The 20,889-nt window shown below is 47.8% G+C and overlaps 1 protein-coding gene and 1 long non-coding RNA gene across 4 annotated transcripts in view; one reads left to right on the forward strand and one right to left on the reverse strand.

The window, feature by feature from the left end:
- The window catches only part of MYOM1 (myomesin 1), a 114,673-nt gene that overhangs the window by 76,047 nt on the left and 17,737 nt on the right, over positions 1–20,889 (forward strand). For all 3 annotated transcript variants that reach the window (XR_014778843.1, XM_084779907.1, XM_084779908.1), the window contains 7 exons: positions 6,868–7,024; positions 11,202–11,308; positions 11,418–11,462; positions 15,982–16,118; positions 16,847–16,991; positions 18,644–18,703; positions 18,965–19,032. Coding sequence is in view for 2 of the 3 variants with exons in the window: in XM_084779907.1 (XP_084636033.1) it covers positions 6,868–7,024; positions 11,202–11,308; positions 11,418–11,462; positions 15,982–16,118; positions 16,847–16,991; positions 18,644–18,703; positions 18,965–19,032 (719 nt within the window). In the remaining variant the exon portion in view is untranslated. The remainder of the gene's footprint in view (positions 1–6,867; positions 7,025–11,201; positions 11,309–11,417; positions 11,463–15,981; positions 16,119–16,846; positions 16,992–18,643; positions 18,704–18,964; positions 19,033–20,889) is intronic.
- The window catches only part of LOC311596452, a 36,758-nt gene continuing 27,299 nt past the window's right edge, over positions 11,431–20,889 (reverse strand). The window contains exons 2-3 of the long non-coding RNA XR_014778845.1: positions 15,271–15,349; positions 11,431–11,514 (exon numbers count right to left, since the gene is read on the reverse strand). This is a non-coding gene — a long non-coding RNA (uncharacterized lncRNA). The remainder of the gene's footprint in view (positions 11,515–15,270; positions 15,350–20,889) is intronic.

Consider the following 20,889-nt stretch of genomic DNA (forward strand, 5'->3'; position numbering starts at 1 on the left):
AAGCTGTAGATTCCCAACCTGATTAAAGAAAACTCAAATCAAATCGCTCTATTTTCTCAATCAGTACCTTCAGAATGCCAGGTTGCCAGGTGTGATGTTGGCATAAGCACCATTGAGGGGTTGGCTATTGACATCCTAGGTGAAAGTTTCACGTTACCAATTTGGAATAGGTCCCAAAAGTCACATCTATGGCCACCCCATTCTTGAAACATAACTCTAGCCAACAGCTGCAGACATGAACACACTCAGCTGCTCACAGCTGAGGAAAGACTCCTTGGCACACAAACTCGAAATGCTTCTTATGACATTTTGGATTTGGTTTCCAGTCAGTAGGCATGTTTACCTCTCAAGCTTCTACCACAGGGCAGGCCCTGAGTGTGCCCTGAGAACAGAGCAGGTCCTGAGTGTGCCCTGAGAGCAGAGCAGGTCCTGAGTGTGCCCTGGGAGCAGAGCAGGTCCTGAGTGTGCCCTGGGAGCAGAGCAGGTCCTGAGTGTGCCCTGGGAGCAGAGCAGGTCCTGAGTGTGCCCTGGGAGCAGAGCAGGTCCTGAGTGTGCCCTGGGATCAGGGCAGGTCCTGAGTGTGCCCTGGCAGCAGGGCAGGTCCTGAGTGTGCCCTGGGATCAGGGCAGGTCCTGAGTGTGCCCTGGCAGCAGAGCAGGTCCTGAGTGTGCCCTGGGAGCAGGGCAGGTCCTGAGTAGGCCCTGGGATCAGGGTAAGTCCTGAGTGGGCCCTGGGAGCAGGGCAGGCCCTGAGTGTTCCCTGGGAGCAGGGCAGGCCCTGAGTGTGCCCCAAGTAGGCTAGAAACGAGGGTTCAAGGCTTTGTAAGTTGGGACTAACAAACTTAAATGTCAAGTAAAATTGACTATATTTATTACTTTTCTAAGTTTAAGTGTATTATTTTGCCAACTTTATGTTAGAATGTCTAGGAGGAAGGAGAAGAGAAATGTTATTAATTTCAAGATTTTGGGTGTAAAATGTGCAACCTTAGCTCTGGTTTCTCTTTAGACCACAGAAGTCCTTTGCCTTTTTTATTTAAGAGCATCACCTTCATTTGTGATGCATTAGTAAATTCTTAGGTAGAAAATAAAGCTTATCAAGTAATAGCACACCACAAATACACCTAACAAGATCCTCCCAGTGTGATTGGATTTCAGTTAAAAGTTCACTTAATCCACTGGAGTCAGCAGGCTCACTGGCCTCCCTTTGAAGTCAAAGAAGCTCCAAGGGGTGCTGCCCAGTCCAGCCACTGCTACAAAGTCCAATTGTGTTGGTAACAAGAAACCAGACAACAGACCAAGTGTGCCTGTGGTGACTTCCCTAGACAGCTGTTAGCTAAAGAAACCTACAGACATAGCAGGCTAGAACTATTTAGTGTAAATTTGGTGGTGCCTGAATAGACTTTTTTCCCTTGATGTTTGATACTTCTAAACAGTACCTGTTTTAGATTGCATCGTGCCAACAATGGAGGTAGAGGCCAGGTGAGCCAGATCAGATAGGAGACAAGAGAGACCTGGCCTGGCAGGGGATCCGGAGGTCAACCAGTTGGCAGTGCAGCTTGTAGACATTCTCACTAGAGAAACAGAGCAGCAGGCAGGAGAATCAGGTGACACCAAGCCGGGCCTCAAGTGAGAGTCAGGCACAAACACTTCCCCAGAGAAAAAATGAGTTGGGTATTCAGTTAACAGGCAGTGTGCCTTGCAGCCCAAGTGTCTGAAAACTGGCTGACCCAGGACCCATAAGACCCTGAGAAGGCAAATGTGGGCAAGGAGCCTCATAGTGGAGACTTAAGGGATTCTGAGGCAGGAGGCTGACTCTGAAAGATGAGCTCCACTGGCTAATTCAGAAAACTGCTCTTGTGCCTGCTCCCTAACTGTCCCTTTGACCCAGCATGCCAGTTCTCAGTGGTGGCACCTATCTGACACAAACTTAAAAGGTAGAGAGATGATTTACCTCATGGTTTGAGAGGTTTTAGTCTACTGTGGCAGGGAGGACATGATGGAGCAGCTAACATCCTAACAGACAGGAAGCAGGGAGCAAGAAAGGGACTGGAGACCATCCATCTTCAGTGACGTCCATGCTTACCACAGGCCCCACCTCCCAAAGGAGTACCACAAGTGTCACCACAGGAGCCTAAGGGGAACAATTCACTTAAACAGTAACAACTACCATGTTTTGAGCAGCGTGACTCTCGTTCATCCTGGGTGTCTTGTGATTCATGTGTGACTGAAGCTGGCAAGGTGGGTCCAGTGGAGGCCACAGGGTAGGCACCGAGACAAAAGGTCAGTCAAGTGTGATGAGCACGTTACAGCTCAGTGGTACCTGCCACTGATCACAGCAGCACGGCTCTGTTTAAGTTGTCTGTTCCTCTTTGTAGTTTTTTAAAAAACCATACACATGTTATATTTGTGTACATATACACACGGAGCAAGACAGATAAAGCATATTTTATTATTGCTCATGTGAAATACTGTAAAATTGTATCTTGTTATGGGATCAAAGGAAAGTAAACATCTCACTGAGATTTAATCTTCTAAGTTATTATTTGACTTACTTATTCTTTAGAAAAGTAAAAAGTGGGATAGAATCAGTAAAATTTCAGGAACTTTATGTTCTCACACCCAGTGTCTAAGGACCATGGCAACACTGCCTGTGAGATCACAACTTCTCTTCTTAAAGATTTATTTTTAATTATTTGTTTGTGATGTATGTGTGTGTGTGTGTGTGTGTGTGTGTGAGTGTGTGTGTGTGTGTGAGTGTGTGTGTATGAGTGTGTGAGTGTGTGTGTGTGTGAGAGTGTGTGTGTGTGTGAGTGTGTGTGTATGAGTGTGTGTGTGTATGTGTGTGTGTGTGTGTGTGTGTGTATGAGTGTGTGTGTGTGTGTGTGTGTGTGTGTGTGTGTGTGTGTGTGTGTGATAAGGAGGATGCTTAGCTGTCTGAAGTCTGGAGAACCTGTTGGATCTCCTGGAGCTGGAGTTACGTCAGTCGTGAGCTGCCTGTTGTAGGTGCTGGGAACAAAACTCGGGTCCTCTACAAGAGGACCCATAGTCCCTGAGCCACCTCTGCAGCCCCAGGACAGCTCTGTCAATCACAGAACCCTCCTTCCCTCTTCCCCCTCCCTTATTCCTCAGACAACAGAAAAGGGGAGCCCCACCCCCCCACCCCAGCTCATCTATTCAGATCAGGGCTGAGCACATCCAGGACAACTTTTAAAACATTGTCAGGCCCAACTAATATTTCATTTTTTCTTTACCCAAATCTGGTGTGCCAAGTGAATATTCATGTTCTTAAACAGATTCAAAAGTTGTTTCTGAAAAACCCTGAGTCATTGAGAACTTTGATTCCCTTTCCCACCCAACTTCACGGGAGTGCGTGACCTTTCGCCTAGATGAGGCCATCGCAGGGCAGGAGCCTTTTGTTTTGACAGCAGAACAACAGGCTTGGGTCTTGCTTCAAGGTTAACTGTAAGCTGAAGTAGGACAGCGCCTTTATTTCACTGCCTGTTTATCGAGTATTACTGTCATGCATAAGCTTTAGTACACCTCCAATAAAATACACATTACAATTTTAAATTATGTTTTCAGTCCAGCACCTGGATCATGTATAGAAAATGGGAAAGACAAAGTTTCTACCCATACAGAATTTAACCCCATTCTCAATAAATTAAAGACCCAGGGCCATTTTTTTTTTTGAAAATGAAAATGCAACTAAATAGTCATCTTCCTCCCTCTTATAGCTTTCTTTGAATGCTGACCCTAAACTTGCTTGCTTTTGCCTAGTCATCTTAATAAGCTTTTCTTTTTAAACCTTAAGGCCCAAATAGTTCCAAGTGTTTTTATTTGTTCTCTTTATTGTCCATTTATCAAAATAAATTAACTACCATTATATGTACATTGAAGAACCAGTCACACTGTCTTTTTACTTCCTACACTGTTACCATGTGGCAGTCTGACACGATTGACCAACAAGAGTTTCATAGACAAGGAAAATGCTAGCTGACTCAGCGACTAATCCCTTATCACTGTCTGCCCTAGGAGCTACTTAGTTTAAAGTTAAATTTGAATCTGAAACAAAGAATCACTGTGCTCTTTTCTTGAAGCATAAAATATCACATTTCTTAGTTTAGATCTCAGTTGTAAGGTTATGAGGTTAGACACACACAGGCTGAGGTAAAAGAAATACATCACTCGGGGTTTAAAATAGTATATTTGAAGTGAAATATAGAAAGGAAAACAGAATCTTTTTTTTTTTTCACTTCATATCTTATAAAAGATCACCAATTACATTATACAAATTAATTCCCACAATACTTCAATGGGTTAGTTCTGCATTCTCTCAACACTTTTGAGACAATTAGAGTATCAGCTAAGCAAGGCCATTAACCCTGGCCTGAATTTGATCCTCAGCACCACAAAATAAGTGAATAAATAAAAAGTTTGGTTTTTAAGTATCCAACTGTTCTTATCTGAGAAGTCACTGCTAAATCATCAATCCCTTAATTTTCATTTTAAGACTCTATGAAATTCTGTTTGAAAAGATTATATGTTTCAATAAATACTTTTTGGTGCAATGTACTAAACCTTATTTGCTTCTGTCTATGGTTCTGAGCCATAATCACCAACCTTATTGGTTGCACAGGGTTGCAGTGTAGTGATACTTTTACTGGTGAGAAGGAATTTGTTTGTCTTTTTCTATCTTCTTTCTGGTTGTTTTCCGTTCTGAACCTGATTGCCAGGAGTGGCATCTTCTCTATTTGTAAAGCTTAATTGGCTTCAGAAATAACCAGGTAGGTTTGTCAGAACTGCCACTGGTGAAATATTGACAGATTCCATCCCCACTGTGAACAGGACGTTCAAAAATGGACTTTGGCACATGGGCACTGGCTCTTAGACAGCTGTGGTTTTTTATTTCTTGGTTTGGGGTCAGGTTCCAAGTGGGTGAGGCTCTACAGTACAAAGGTTGTCTACCTAACAGAGAGACCGGTGAAGCTAAAAGAACTGCTTATATGCTTTCTGTTTTGTGATTTCTTTGCATAAAAGTCTATGCTTGAATGGGGAAATTAAGACATACAAATATGCTAACGTAGTAACATAGACATACAACTACACCGAGTGAGTATTCCCACAGTGATGACCTGGGCACAAACATTCTCCACCACCAGCCACAGCCTAAGTTCCGTCAGCACACTGGCTGAGGAGTTCATAACAACTGGGTGTGAGGATTGGTCATGTGCTGCCAGGCACAGAGTAAGATAGTGCCTGACACTTCACAAGGACCACGCAGCAGATGGTCGCCCGAGGAACAACCGGGCATTTAGCTGATTGTTATTTTAGGTTACGGTGAGTCAAGTGTGATAAGCACCTGTTAAAAATGAGACGGAGAACGTCTGCTAGAACTCCCGTTCTCTCTACTCTTTGCGTGTGTCAGCAAACAGCTTTCTGGATGTCTGTACAGATATGGAAGTGAAAGCTTGCATTGTCACCGGGAGGAACACAAATTACATCAGCAATATCTTCAGTTACTCATTGTCTGGGCTCAGTTTCCTCTTGAACATCCCCTAGCAAGACTTGGCACCCCCCCCCAACTGATGGTTACAGTGGACAGTACCGGGAATGATGGGCTTTAATGATACTATCTAGAGACAAAATAGCATTCCTCTGGGAGCATCCATAGGAAAGCTTATTTCTTTCTTTCTTTCTTTCTTCCTTCCTTCCTTCCTTTCTTTTTTCTAAGAAAGAGTTTCTCTGTATAGTCTTGGCTGTCCTCAAACTCACACGATCTGCCTGCCTCTGCCTCCCTGAGTGCTGGTACTAAAGTCGTGCACCACTCCCCCCAGCTGGAAAGTTTTCTAATACTTTGAAAAAGAATAAAACAATATCATTATGAAGCTAAATGTAAGTTTCCTAATATATTAAGACTAAGTTTAGGCAGATGATTGAGTTTGCATAAATTGAGCACAATTTGCTTCTTTCAAGCTGGACTTGGCAATAGATGTGCTGCTGTACAGACTTTAAGCTGCCGCACTTGATGCCAGTGTAATTCGCTAAAGTCCCCCAAATAAAACTATTGTCTTTTAAAATACAGGAATCAATGTTCTTGGAACACATTGGATATTTTGAAATTTATCTCCACTTAAATTTTCATATGGCTCTATAATAATCCTCTCTAGTTTCTGTTATTTCTAACCTAAAGCGACATCTTCAGATTGATGGCGTTACAGGGTAAGTAGAGAACATTCCTGCACGTTCTTCCTCTGAAAAGGACTTACGGCCAGTTTTAAGGAATGGCACACGCCTTTAGTCCCAGCACCTGGGAGGCAGAGGCAGGCGGGTCTCTGTGAGTTCGAGGCCAGCCTGGTCTACAAAATGAGTTCCAGGACAGCCAGGGCTACACAGAGAACCCCTGTCTCAAAAAACAAACAAACAAACAAACAAACGCAAACTAACAAACAAAAAAACCTTACAACTTTGAGTGAGAGAATGTAAGCAATGCTTATTCTTTCTAGTTTCTCTTGGAAATTTCTCTTAAGTTTATTTCTGCTAGATACAGGAGTTAGTGAAGCAAAAGTCACGAGTCCGCTTTTCCTTTGCCCAAGACTTCTTGGTCTGTAATGACAATGGAGTCCGCTCCCTGGCTGTGGCATCCATTCAGTCACTTTTTCCTCATTCTGGGCAGGCAAAGCTGGTGTTGATTCTGCACAGGAAACACGATGTATTCATTTACTCCCATGTTGCTGTGTGGACGCTGAACTGCAGAGAACCCCTGGTGCAGGCTCAGTGCCCTGCTCTAAGACTGAAGAAAGGCAACGCGGGAGCTCTTAATCGACCCGTTCCTACCACACGCCCAACTGCCTCCTTTATGATCTTCTAGGCACCAAGGAGGTCGTGGTACAGGTGGATGATGATGGCGTCATTTCCTTGAACTTTGAATGTGATCAGATGACTCCCAAGTCAGAATTCGTCTGGTCCAAAGACTACGTACCCACCGAAGACTCGCCGCGGGTCAACGTTGAGAGCAAAGGCAATAAGTAAGGAGTGTCTCCATCCTAACAACACAACCGAACTGCAGACTTCTCTTCCGGTTTGCTCAATTAACATTTAAGTGGTTGGTAGGTCTCAGATGGCACCATGACTGGTAATGAGAACACACAGCGAGCTAGAGCATTGATTGTTCATGGATTCACACGTGCTCCAGCCAGGGATGCCACAGAAAGCCTGTCCCCGAATGCACAGGCACCACACAGGGAGATACCTGGGGCTACCATGGGTTCTGAGGAGACAAGTGTAGAGCTGGCATAGAAACGCCAGAGCCACCTGCAGTACATTTTGCTCTATAGGAGAAAAACTTAGACTCTCCAGCCAGGGCTAATCAGAAAAACGTCTTTTGTAGGATGTCCATTGTGTGTGCAGCATTGCTTGGAGAAGGGACATTCACCCCTGTGCCCCCATCATCCTTCAAGAAGTCAAGAATGTCTTCCTAGTAGAAATGACATTCAACCCGAGATTGCAAGAGCTAGCAAGCCTTAGTTCACTGGGGGTGGGTGGGCACAGGTGCTCCACATGAAGGGAGTGACGTGTATAGAGCTGGGTGGGCACAGGTGCTCCACATGAAGGGAGTGTCGTGTATAGAGCTGGGTGGGCACAGTGCTCCACATGAAGGGAGTGTCGTGTATAGAGCTGGGTGGGCACAGTGCTCCACATGAAGGGAGTGTCGTGTATAGAGGTGGGTGGGCACAGTGCTCCACATGAAGGGAGTGTCGTGTATAGAGCTGGGTGGGCACAGTGCTCCACATGAAGGGAGTGACGTGTATAGAGCTGGGTGGGCACAGTGCTCCACATGAAGGGAGTGACGTGTATAGAGCTGGGTGGGCACAGTGCTCCACATGAAGGGAGTGTCGTGTATAGAGCTGGGTGGGCACAGGTGCTCCACATGAAGGGAGTGACGTGTATAGAGCTGGGTGGGCACAGTGCTCCACATGAAGGGAGTGACATGTATAGAGCTGGGTGGGCACAGTGCTCCACGTGAAGGGAGTGACATGTATAGAGCTGGGTGGGCACAGTGCTCCACATGAAGGGAGTGACATGTATAGAGCTGGGTGGGCACAGTGCTCCACGTGAAGGGAGTGACATGTATAGAGGTGGGTGGGCACAGTGCTCCACGTGAAGGGAGTGACATGTATAGAGCTGGGTGGGCACAGTGCTCCACGTGAAGGGAGTGACATGTATAGAGGTGGGTGGGCACAGTGCTCCACATGAAGGGAGTGACGTGTATAGAGGTGGGTGGGCACAGTGCTCCACATGAAGGGAGTGACGTGTATAGAGGTGGGTGGGCACAGTGCTCCACATGAAGGGAGTGACGTGTATAGAGCTGGGTGGGCACAGTGCTCCACATGAAGGGAGTGTCGTGTATAGAGCTGGGTGGGCACAGGTGCTCCACATGAAGGGAGTGACGTGTATAGAACTGGGTGGGCACAGTGCTCCACATGAAGGGAGTGACGTGTATAGAGGTGGGTGGGCACGGGTGCTCCACATGAAGGGAGTGTCGTGTATAGAGGTGGGTGGGCACAGTGCTCCACATGAAGGGAGTGACGTGTATAGAGGTGGGTGGGCACAGGTGCTCCACATGAAGGGAGTGTCGTGTATAGAGGTGGGTGGGCACAGTGCTCCACATGAAGGGAGTGTCGTGTATAGAGCTGGGTGGGCACAGGTGCTCCACATGAAGGGAGTGACGTGTATAGAGGTGGGTGGGCACAGTGCTCCACATGAAGGGAGTGACGTGTATAGAGCTGGGTGGGCACAGTGCTCCACATGAAGGGAGTGACGTGTATAGAGGTGGGTGGGCACAGTGCTCCACATGAAGGGAGTGACGTGTATAGAGGTGGGTGGGCACAGTGCTCCACATGAAGGGAGTGACGTGTATAGAGGTGGGTGGGCACAGTGCTCCACGTGAAGGGAGTGACATGTATAGAGGTGGGTGGGCACAGTGCTCCACGTGAAGGGAGTGACATGTATAGAGGTGGGTGGGCACAGTGCTCCACATGAAGGGAGTGTCGTGTATAGAGCTGGGTGGGCACAGTGCTCCACATGAAGGGAGTGACGTGTATAGAGCTGGGTGGGCACAGTGCTCCACATGAAGGGAGTGACGTGTATAGAGGTGGGTGGGCACAGTGCTCCACGTGAAGGGAGTGACATGTATAGAGGTGGGTGGGCACAGTGCTCCACGTGAAGGGAGTGACATGTATAGAGGTGGGTGGGCACAGTGCTCCACGTGAAGGGAGTGACATGTATAGAGGTGGGTGGGCACAGTGCTCCACGTGAAGGGAGTGACATGTATAGAGGTGGGTGGGCACAGTGCTCCACGTGAAGGGAGTGACATGTATAGAGGTGGGTGGGCACAGTGCTCCACATGAAGGGAGTGACATGTATAGAGGTGGGTGGGCACAGTGCTCCACGTGAAGGGAGTGACATGTATAGAGGTGGGTGGGCACAGTGCTCCACGTGAAGGGAGTGACATGTATAGAGGTGGGTGGGCACAGTGCTCCACGTGAAGGGAGTGACATGTATAGAGGTGGGTGGGCACAGTGCTCCACATGAAGGGAGTGACATGTATAGAGGTGGGTGGGCACAGTGCTCCACATGAAGGGAGTGTCGTGTATAGAGCTGGGTGGGCACAGTGCTCCACATGAAGGGAGTGACGTGTATAGAGCTGGGTGGGCACAGTGCTCCACATGAAGGGAGTGACGTGTATAGAGCTGGGTGGGCACAGTGCTCCACATGAAGGGAGTGACATGTATAGAGGTGGGTGGGCACAGTGCTCCACATGAAGGGAGTGACGTGTATAGAGGTGGGTGGGCACAGTGCTCCACATGAAGGGAGTGACGTGTATAGAGCTGGGTGGGCACAGTGCTCCACATGAAGGGAGTGACGTGTATAGAGGTGGGTGGGCACAGTGCTCCACGTGAAGGGAGTGACATGTATAGAGGTGGGTGGGCACAGTGCTCCACGTGAAGGGAGTGACATGTATAGAGGTGGGTGGGCACAGTGCTCCACGTGAAGGGAGTGACATGTATAGAGGTGGGTGGGCACAGTGCTCCACGTGAAGGGAGTGACATGTATAGAGGTGGGTGGGCACAGTGCTCCACGTGAAGGGAGTGACATGTATAGAGGTGGGTGGGCACAGTGCTCCACATGAAGGGAGTGACGTGTATAGAGGTGGGTGGGCACAGTGCTCCACATGAAGGGAGTGACGTGTATAGAGCTGGGTGGGCACAGTGCTCCACATGAAGGGAGTGACGTGTATAGAGGTGGGTGGGCACAGTGCTCCACGTGAAGGGAGTGACATGTATAGAGGTTGGTGGGCACAGTGCTCCACGTGAAGGGAGTGACATGTATAGAGGTGGGTGGGCTCAGTGCTCCACATGAAGGGAGTGACGTGTATAGAGGTGGGTGGGCACAGTGCTCCACGTGAAGGGAGTGACATGTATAGAGGTGGGTGGGCACAGTGCTCCACGTGAAGGGAGTGACATGTATAGAGGTGGGTGGGCACAGTGCTCCACGTGAAGGGAGTGACATGTATAGAGGTGGGTGGGCACAGTGCTCCACATGAAGGGAGTGACGTGTATAGAGCTGGGTGGGCACAGTGCTCCACGTGAAGGGAGTGACATGTATAGAGGTGGGTGGGCACAGTGCTCCACATGAAGGGAGTGACGTGTATAGAGCTGGGTGGGCACAGTGCTCCACGTGAAGGGAGTGACATGTATAGAGCTGGGTGGGCACAGTGCTCCACGTGAAGGGAGTGACATGTATAGAGGTGGGTGGGCACAGTGCTCCACGTGAAGGGAGTGACGTGTATAGAGGTGGGTGGGCACAGTGCTCCACATGAAGGGAGTGTCGTGTATAGAGCTGGGTGGGCACAGTGCTCCACATGAAGGGAGTGACGTGTATAGAGGTGGGTGGGCACAGTGCTCCACGTGAAGGGAGTGACGTGTATAGAGGTGGGTGGGCACAGTGCTCCACATGAAGGGAGTGACGTGTATAGAGCTGGGTGGGCACAGGTGCTCCACATGAAGGGAGTGACGTGTATAGAGCTGGGTGGGCACAGTGCTCCACATGAAGGGAGTGACATGTATAGGGGATCAGAAAAGGAGTGGCATACCCACAGACCATGTGCAGTATCATTTCTAAGAAAAGGATTTTGTTTTGAAGGACAAAAATGGCCTTCAAAGACCTCGGGCCAGACGACCTGGGCACCTACTCTTGTGATGTAACAGACACTGACGGGATAGCATCGAGCTATCTGATAGATGAGGAAGGTGAGTCTAAATCAGGCCACCCCAAGTCTGATGGTGCTTTAGTCCCAGTCACTGTCACGTGACATTTGCTTTGGTGGGTAAAGGTTTGCCCTCTGCTTTTTCCATACAGAAATGAAGCGTCTGCTTGCCCTCAGCCAGGAGCACAAGTTCCCGAGTAAGTACCCTGCGCAGTCACAGATGTTAGCGGTTCTACCAGAGTTCGGCTTCTGCAACAGAACAACGACACCATTAAGAAGAGAAGTTTAAAGCCTTACCCCATGGCACAGTCCTTGTACTCTTAGTTACTTTGGAGGCAGAGACAGGAGAAAGGCCGGTTCACATCCTGCATGGGCTACAGAGTTCACGGCCAGACTAGAAAACTTAAGACTCCATCTTGACCTAAGAGTTTTTTAAAAAAAAAGAGCTGGAGATAGAGCAGGAGAGTCCCAAGTTCACGGTCTGGTCTGGGCTACATGGTGAAACCTGCCAAAGGGAGGAAAGGAGGGAGGGAGGAGGCATGGGAGGAGGGAGGGAGGAAAGGAGGGAGGGAGGAAAGGAGGGAGGAGGCATGGGAGGAGGGAGGGAGGAAAGGAGGGAGGGAGGAGGCATGGGAGGAGGGAGGGAGGAAAGGAGGGAGGGAGGAGGCGGGAGGAAAGGAGGGAGGGAGAGGCATGGGAGGAGGAGGGAGGAAAGGAGGGAGGGAGGAGGCATGGGAGGAGGGAGGGAGGAAAGGAGGGAGGGAGGAGGCGGGAGGAAAGGAGGGAGGGAGAGGCATGGGAGGAGGAGGGAGGAAAGGAGGGAGGGAGGAGGCATGGGAGGAGGAGGGAGGAAAGGAGGGAGGAGGCATGGGAGGAGGAGGGAGGACAGGAGGGAGGGAGGAGGCATGGGAGGAGGGAGGGAGGAAAGGAGGGAGGGAGGAGGCATGGGAGGAGGAGGGAGGAAAGGAGGGAGGGAGGAGGCATGGGAGGAGGAGGGAGGAAAGGAGGGAGGGAGGAGGCATGGGAGGAGGGAGGGAGGAAAGGAGGGAGGGAGGAGGCATGGGAGGAGGGAGGGAGGAAAGGAGGGAGGGAGGAGGCATGAGAGGAGGAGGGAGGAAAGGAGGGAGGGAGGAGGCATGGGAGGAGGGAGGGAGGAAAGGAGGGAGGGAGGAGGCATGGGAGGAGGGAGGGAGGAAAGGAGGGAGGGAGGAGGCATGGGAGGAGGGAGGGAGGAAAGGAGGGAGGGAGGAGGCATGGGAGGAGGGAGGGAGGAAAGGAGGGAGGGAGGAGGCATGGGAGGAGGGAGGGAGGAAAGGAGGGAGGGAGGAGGCATGGGAGGAGGAGGGAGGGAAGAGATGGAGGAGGCTTTGGCTATACACCACAAGCCAGGAGCCACAGAAGCACTGTCTGGAGATGACACTCCTCTTTGTCATTTTTCTCTAGAAGTGCCAAGATACTAACAGAAAACTATCCTCCAGGGGGCTGTAGTTGTAGTATGCATTTAAAGCAGGCACAGATCCCTGGATTAGATCCACAGCGCCACATAAAACCAGACATGATGGCACACACCTGTTAACCAAGCACTTAGTGCCAGAATTCAAGGTTATCCTGGGCTATATAGCAAAATAGGAAGTTAGAGGCCAGCCTGGGCTACCTGGGACCGTGTCTAAAGAGAAAGCAAACAAACAAGAAAAAGCGAAGGGGGCAGGAGGAAAGAGAAACGTTCTGGGATCAGGTTTGTATCTTCTGAACATGATCGTTTATATGTTTTAGGCAAAGCTGTAATGTTGGCACGTAATGGAAGACTCAGAGCACTAACAAAGACAACCTAAAGACAAGGTTTTATATTCTCACACTCTTGGAAAATGGGGTAAAAGGCCTCAGTTGGAAGAAGAGCCCTTTTGAACTATTTACAAGCCCTTAGACAAAGCACCTTCCGTATAAAAGATTAAGCTCCACTGCCAACACCCAGGAGAGAGACAAGCCTGAAATAACATGCCAAAGGCTCCGCAGGCCTGGGAGGCTCTCTTACCTGTCGGCCACAGCAGGGGCACCTCCAGGGGACACACTGTAGTGCTTGAGAAGGCGTATTGGAAAGTAGTAAATACACTCTCTCTTTTAAATTAAGATTCCTCAATGCTTTTATGTATTTTTCCTCTGTGACTATGGAGTTTCAGGAGCTCCCAGCCCACGGTGCTAATTTCAGCTGTGTGCTTATGCACCATAAAATTGAGAACATTATTGTTCATGATAAAGTTAATTTTGAAAGCTATATGGAAGATTGAAGGCCTCCCCGGGGCGCCCTTCGCTCTGTGGCTCTGAGTGAATCATTCCCCTTCTCCTGGGCTCTGGTTTCTTTTTCTAGGATTGGCAATTGTGGCAATTCTTAGTCCCGATAAGAGGCTGTCTCTAAGGTACCTGTTTACATCCTCTACTCAAGCCTGGTAGAAGTGGAAAAGAAGTGCCAAGCTAGTTAGTAAACACTGCTCACGTATCCAGGCAGCAGCTTCTCCACCAATATTTACATTTAGGTTAAGAGATTTCGGTGAGAGAAGCCAAGGCCGCTGCTAAGTTCGCATCACCTGGGCCTCCCCCAGTTTGCTGGCCATATGGCCTTGGAGACAGTACAGTGAAGGGAGTCGACATCTACACTGAGATGTTTCATCTCGCTTAAGCCTAAGGGCTGTAATGGTTACACCAGCTCTGACAGTGTGGTTGGCACAAAGGTGGAGCCCGAGGACGCGTTTTAAACTCCGAGTGTGAATATCGTATCCCCAACACAGGGATGTTTTACTTAGACCCTTGAAACAGCATTTTACATAGGACAGTTCACTAAAGGAACATTTCAGAGAGCTGCCAACAGGGTCAAAGTAGTGTGTCTAATTTCTCAACTCACATCCACTTCCTTTTGGTCAAAAAACACGTTAAGTCATCTTCTTGAGATTTATAAGGTTTTAAATGTCATCTTCATTGAATGTAAATTTTTAAAATGCCACTCCTTTGTTTTTTAACACAGTAAATTCTCCTCTGTAATTTTCAAAATTATTTTGAAAGCCAGTAAGCATATGCCTTCAATCTACAAATAATATGTTTGCTAGAACAAATGAACTGCCAGAGAAGGCAATTTGGAGCTGAGAAAAGGAAAAGACTAAAAGGAAAATTATAGATGTGAAAACTGAAGATAATATGGCCTGCTTTGCCATTATTAGCACTACATTGCGGGGTGGCACGTCGGCTTGTCCAAGTATAGAAGGTGTAGAGTGGCCAGCACCCTGCGTCAGGGCCCTCATTTGTAGGCATTTGCTGTTTTCCTACCCACACAAATAACACACACACAAGCCTACATCCTCAAATACAGACACACGTCTATGTGCTTCTAGCTTTCAACACTTTATATGTTGTAATTACAGGGTATTGTTAAAGCAACTGCAGGAAAAAACAGATTCCAAAACGTTAATAGCCGACACTTACAGCGCACTTACCACTCCAGGCCTTCCCCAGGGCATTTAGCTGGAGTGTGTCATTTGAGCATACATGATCCAGAAAGGGCCTGCACTGTGGTGGTTTGATTGCAGATGTCAAGACCACGAGGCCAGGGGAGCTAGTTATCAGAGCAGTTGCCCGTAGCTGGTGGAGCCCACGGGCTGCCCCTAGTGCTGTTCACGGTGGTCTGTGCTCCTCTAGACAGTGCCTTGTGACTTGGGGCAGATAGAGGACATCAAAGGCCAGTCTCTCCCTCCCTTCGAGGACCTCTGCATTGTCACTCCAAGTCACGGCACCGTGTATTAGGACCGCCACGAAGGGATCCCAAGACTTCATTAGAAGATGCTTTTTCTATTCTCAAGACTTAATTATAGTGAGGGCTAGCCTGCAGCAAGGGTTAGCCTCTGGCCTTGGCAACTGGAACAAAGAGCAGCACCGAGTCGCTGTGGGCTTAGCTCTGATGGCATGACTCTTAGCGCTCAACTTTCTCATCAGTAAACTTGGTGGGGGAGGAGAACTTACCTTCCAGTGCTGACCACTGTCCAGTGCTGACCACTGTCCACAGGATGCTAACGTGTCCCGTTGAGCTGTAGTTAATTGTCTGATAGCCGAGTGAGGCGGCACACAACATCCATGTTGACAGGTGAGGACCGTGCGGTGTAAGCAGGGGAACAACTGATCAAGGTCATGTTCAACTCCAGAGCCCATCTTCTCTCCCCCAGAACATCCTCTCGGTGCAGAACAGCCAAGAGTCCCTTCCATTCTGAGGCAGAACAAGTCTGCAAACAATTTTACGGAGCGGGTAGGGGGGGAAGGCAAAGAAAGGCATCCCTGACGCTTGGCTAAAATAGTTTTAAACTAGCAGATTTTGGGGCTAGACAGTGCCCATCCTGGGCCATCTGAGAACTTTTCTCAGTTTCCCTTGTGATTTCCCTTGAATATCCTTGACTAAAGCTGCAGTAGAGTCACAGAGGTTAACCCGAAGAGCCCTGTAGATAACTCCATCTTCCTTATGTTGACAGTTGAGACAGCTATGATTCAAAGGGGATGACAGCCTCTCTGTCCCTTAGTCTGAGGTCCACCGATAACATGCCCATTGCCTCTGGGTCATGTAGAAAAGCACGGGCCTACATGGCTCTTGGTATTGACTCTTGTTTTTGCTTGTTAGAATGTCTGTATCAATAGTGTTGTTAACCAGTATGATGACTTACTATGTCTATTTTTTCCCCCTAGCTGTCCCAACCAAGTCAGAGTTGGCAGTTGAAATTCTGGAGAAAGGTCAGGTCCGGTTTTGGATGCAGGCTGAGAAATTGTCTGGTAACGCCAAAGTCAACTACATATTTAATGAGAAGGAAATTTTTGAAGGGCCGGTAGGTTTTACATTTGTTGTTGTAGTTGTTTTCAATTAAAATATTTATTTTTAACATTTAATACTTAGTTTTAATCCATGGCATGATATGTACCCCATTTCTATCCCTCCCTCCCCCTCAATTCCTCCCATGCCCTCCTGCTCCCTTGCAAATTCATGACCTCGTATCACCACCTGCTGAGTGCATTTAGTGTGGCTCGTATGGATGTGTGTGTAGGCATGGCCACCTGGGATTGGATAACCGCCCAGGGTGCTCATCCTAGGAAAAGACTGAAGCCCCCGCTCTTGGCAACATTAAATGCCTGCAGCGCTCGCTTAGGAATGAGGCGCTGTGAGATCTCTCCCATTGCATTGGTCTGTGAAGACCGTGTTCAGGTGACCATATTGTTGAGATTCCAGACTTTTCATAATCAGCTCTTGTGTAAGTCATACATGCTGTACTCCTCCTTCCAGGAACAGGATCTTTAAACAACATGCTTAGTTGTCTAGAGATATTAAAATTCTGATTCTTTGGGGTTTTGTTTTTGTTTTGAGACAGGAGTTCTCTGTGTAGCCCTGGCTGTCCCGGACTCACAGCGATCCACCTGCCTCTGCCTCCCGAGTGCTGGGATTAAAGGTGTACGCCACCACGCCCGGCTTGGGGTTTGTTTTTATTACATCACAGATACTGTCTTAAAAGCGAAATGTTCTCTTCGCTGATTCCTCTGTCTTTATCTTTTCACGTTGAAGAAATACAAGATGCACATCGACCGAAACACCGGCGTGATGGAGATGTTCATGGAGAAGCTGCAGGACGAGGACGAGGGGACCTACACATTCCAGATTCAAGACGGAAGAGCCACTGGCCACTCTACTCTGGTCCTCATCGGAGACGGTGAGAAACTGAGGCACAGTCAGCGGGACGCTGGCCACTTACTTCAGAATTGCCCCTGCCTTCCAGGCATGGCTGGACTTAAGTACTTTCAAACATAAACAAGTCCGTATTACTAAGTTCTCCAACCTGGGAAGTTTCCGGGCAGCCGGGGTGGTATATATGTCTCGGTAACAAACCATGGCACTGTTTTAACGGTATGTGGTCATTACTCTAAATTACTCTAACTTTGGAAAGAAAGAAAAAACAAACGTACTATATGTGTGCCCGGCCTGTTAGTCATATGTTGTAACTCGACTGTAGATGTCAGCTGTAATAAGTGTCTATGGAAACCATTATGGTTTAAAACATAGCACTTTGCAAGCTTTGAAAAGACTAGCAGGTGTCCACGTGGCAGCCAGTATGGCTTCACCATTCCCTAGCTTTATGACCTTGGAAAAGTTACATAGTCAATAAAGTGCCAGCAGTGCAAACAGTCAGACCTGAGTTCAGATCGACAGTATCCACACACAAAGCTCACAGCAGCGCATACAGACCCCAGTGCTGGGAACACAGAGACAAGAGCCCTGGGGGCTTGCTGGCCAGCCAGTATAGACAAATCAGAGCTCTAGGCTTAGTTAAAAATCCTATTTTTTTTTTTTTTAAAGATTGGTATGTGCAGAAGTGGGCTGGAGCTGCAGCCGCAGATGGTTGTCACATGCCCAGGATGGGTGCTGGAGCCTGAACTCAGGTCCTATGCAAAAGCAGCCATGCTCTTAGCACTGAGCTAAGCTCTGTCTTTAAAACTAGGGTTAATCCCAGGGCTTGAGAAGCAGAGGCAGGCAGATCTCTGAGTTCAAGGCCAGCCTGAGCTACACCTAAGTTCCAGCACAGCCAGGGCTACATGGTGAGACCCTGTCTGGGGAAGGGGGCAGGTGGAGAACTGTTAGCAAAGATACCCGACGTCTACTTCTGGTCTATACACACATACCCACACGTACATACTCATACACACACACACACACACCACACACACACTCACACACACACACACACACACATACATACTCATATACACTCACATACTCACACATACATACACACACACACACATACATACTCATATACACTCACATACTCACACATACATACACATACATTCACACACACATACTCACACACACACACACGTACATACTCATATATAGTCACACACACACGTACACACGTACAGTACACACACACGTACATACTCATATACACACACACATACATACACACATACTCACACATACATACATATACATTCACACACACACACACGTACATACTCATATACACACACACTCACATACACATACACACACATTTTACATACGTGCATTCTCTCACTCTCTCACATAGTAACACACACATACACACAGATAAACGTGCACACACTCACACACATTCACACAGATACACACTCCCACTTTCACATATACACTCACATATATACAAAGACACTGTTACTTAGTTTCAAAGGTTATCTCTTTACCTATTAAAATCAGAACAACTTGGGTCATCACAAATAACAAGTATCATAATAATAAAAGTAGGTCACTTAGTAGAGTGGCTGTCATGTGCATTTGTGCTGCTCAACTCAATCTCACTCTTCCTTGTTTTTCAATTTCTAGTTTATAAGAAGCTACAGAAAGAAGCTGAATTCCAGCGACAAGAATGGATCAGGAAACAAGGTAAAAAATAGGCATTTTTTTGTATAAAATATTCCAAAGTTACTTCCATAGCAAATTTAAATAAACAGCATTTCGTATTTTGTAAAAAAAAATTTTAAATAGTTATTATTAAATATGTAGGCATTGAAATATTTTAAAACTAAATCCCTAACTTTAAGAAAATCTGACCTGAAACATAAATCGCCCCAGGACTTAAGGGCGAGCTATGATCTTGCATTTGCCAGTAATTAAAAGACTGCTCATGTCGTTACAACCTCACAGGCCCACACTTTGCTGAGTATTTGAGCTGGGAAGTGACTGGCGAATGTAACGTGCTACTGAAATGCAAGGTAAGAGGTGGACGCACTTCAGTATTTTATCCAGGAGAAACAAAGATAAAACTGAATGCGGAAACAAGGATCAACTTTCCCACTTCCTCTGTTTAATCCAAACTGATAAGCAACAGACACGGCCTTTCTGTTGAATGTTATGCAACTTCAGTCAGTAAGAAACAGAGTGAGGGCTGGAGAGGTGGCTCAGTGGTTAAGAGCGCCGCCTGATCTTCCAGAGGTCCTGAGTTCAATTCCCAGCAACCACATGGTGGCTCACAACCATCAATAATGTAATCTGATACCCTCTTCTGCAGATAAAGCACTCATATGCAATAAATAAAATAAATAAATCTTAAAAAAAAAAAAAGAAGAAGAAACAGAGTGAAACAACGTGACAATAAGAGGAAAGGTTGCTCCTGTGGTCACCGCTGAGGTCCAGGACAGCAGCGCTTCAAGCTGCAGCTAAAAGGTCCCTTCTCCAAAATGACTGGATCTGAAGTGCTGGGGCACAGGGTGGATTTTGTTTTGAATAATTACGCCTGTATAGTGAGATATCTGAGAGAACCCAAATCCACATGTAAAATTCATTTATGTCTCACGAATACTTTACAGACATAGCCTGAAGGCATTTTATGCACTGTTTTGAATAATTTTGCACACTCAGCAAGGTTTGTGTGTGGAACATTCCTCTTGCAGTGCCATGGTGATGCTCAGAAAGCTGCGGGTTGTGGCGCACTGAGCCCGGACTTTGCTCTAGGGATGCCAACTTCTGTCAATCTCAGAACGGCACACACTGCTTCTGTGTTGGGCTAAGTCTGCATCTTAAGCGGATAGCTATTCCTGACTCACCCTGGCCACTGTCCTGTCAGGTGAACGTCTCTGAACCACGAGACTTTCATGGAAACACGGCTGTGACCGGCCCGGGCAAGCCTTGTATCATAGCTCTTTACTGCTGTGCGATGTATTCCATGGGGCACGTGAGCTGAGTGTTCACATTCACAAGACTCCTGTGAGCTGCTTGGCTCACTCCCAAGGATTGAGGATGGGCCCCGGCGTGCCCACAGAACACCACTGGACACTGTCCTTCTGCAGGAGTCCCACATGGACAGGCATTCCCTCTGCCACCCCTGGATGACAGCCCAGGAGACAAGGCCCAGCTAGGGCAGGAGCTGAAGGCGCTCTGGCTTCAAGAAACCTCAAAGAGACGAGGCTGCACACATGGGCCAGTGGATAAGTGCACTGACTGAGGTGGGCATGGTGGTCCACGCCTTTGTCCTAGCGCTCAGAGACAGAGGGGTCTGTAGGAGTTCTAGGCCAGGTAAGGCTATATAGTGAGGCCCTGATTTTTTTTTAAAGGAGCTGCTGTTACAAATTTTTTAAAAAGTCCCAACTGATTGATTTTACCAATAAAGACTCAGGAGCTAGACATTGGGATAAAAAACCTAATAGTTCAGAGAGGAAGAGAAAGACCTGGCTGACCTTCCTACTCAGCTCAGGTCCCAGAAGGAAAAGCCAAAAGTTCCTCCTTCTCCTCCTCCATGCAGTCTTAAACATCCTCTCTTAGCATCCCTCCTTTCTATTTAATCACCGTCAGCTGGTTTCCTGCTCCACCTCTTGATTTACGGTTAACTTAATTTAATCCTGTTAACAGAAAACTTTTGGATTAAAGGTGTGTGCTAGGGCTGAGCCACCCTACAACTAGAAACAGGTTTTTACAGTTCACAGTCTCGGGCTTCACAGTGGGATCAAATATCCTGCAGCAGCAAGGAGCAGCGGCTGCTCCCCTATAGGACCTGGGTTCAGCTCCTAGCACCCCTGTGCAGCTCACAACTGTCCGTAACTCAGGGACAGGGGACCCAACATCCTCTCCTGGGC

The sequence above is a fragment of the Acomys minous genome (genome assembly GCF_964271855.1).
Source record: "Acomys minous genome assembly, chromosome: 4".
Classification (NCBI taxonomy): Eukaryota; Metazoa; Chordata; class Mammalia; order Rodentia; family Muridae; genus Acomys; species Acomys minous.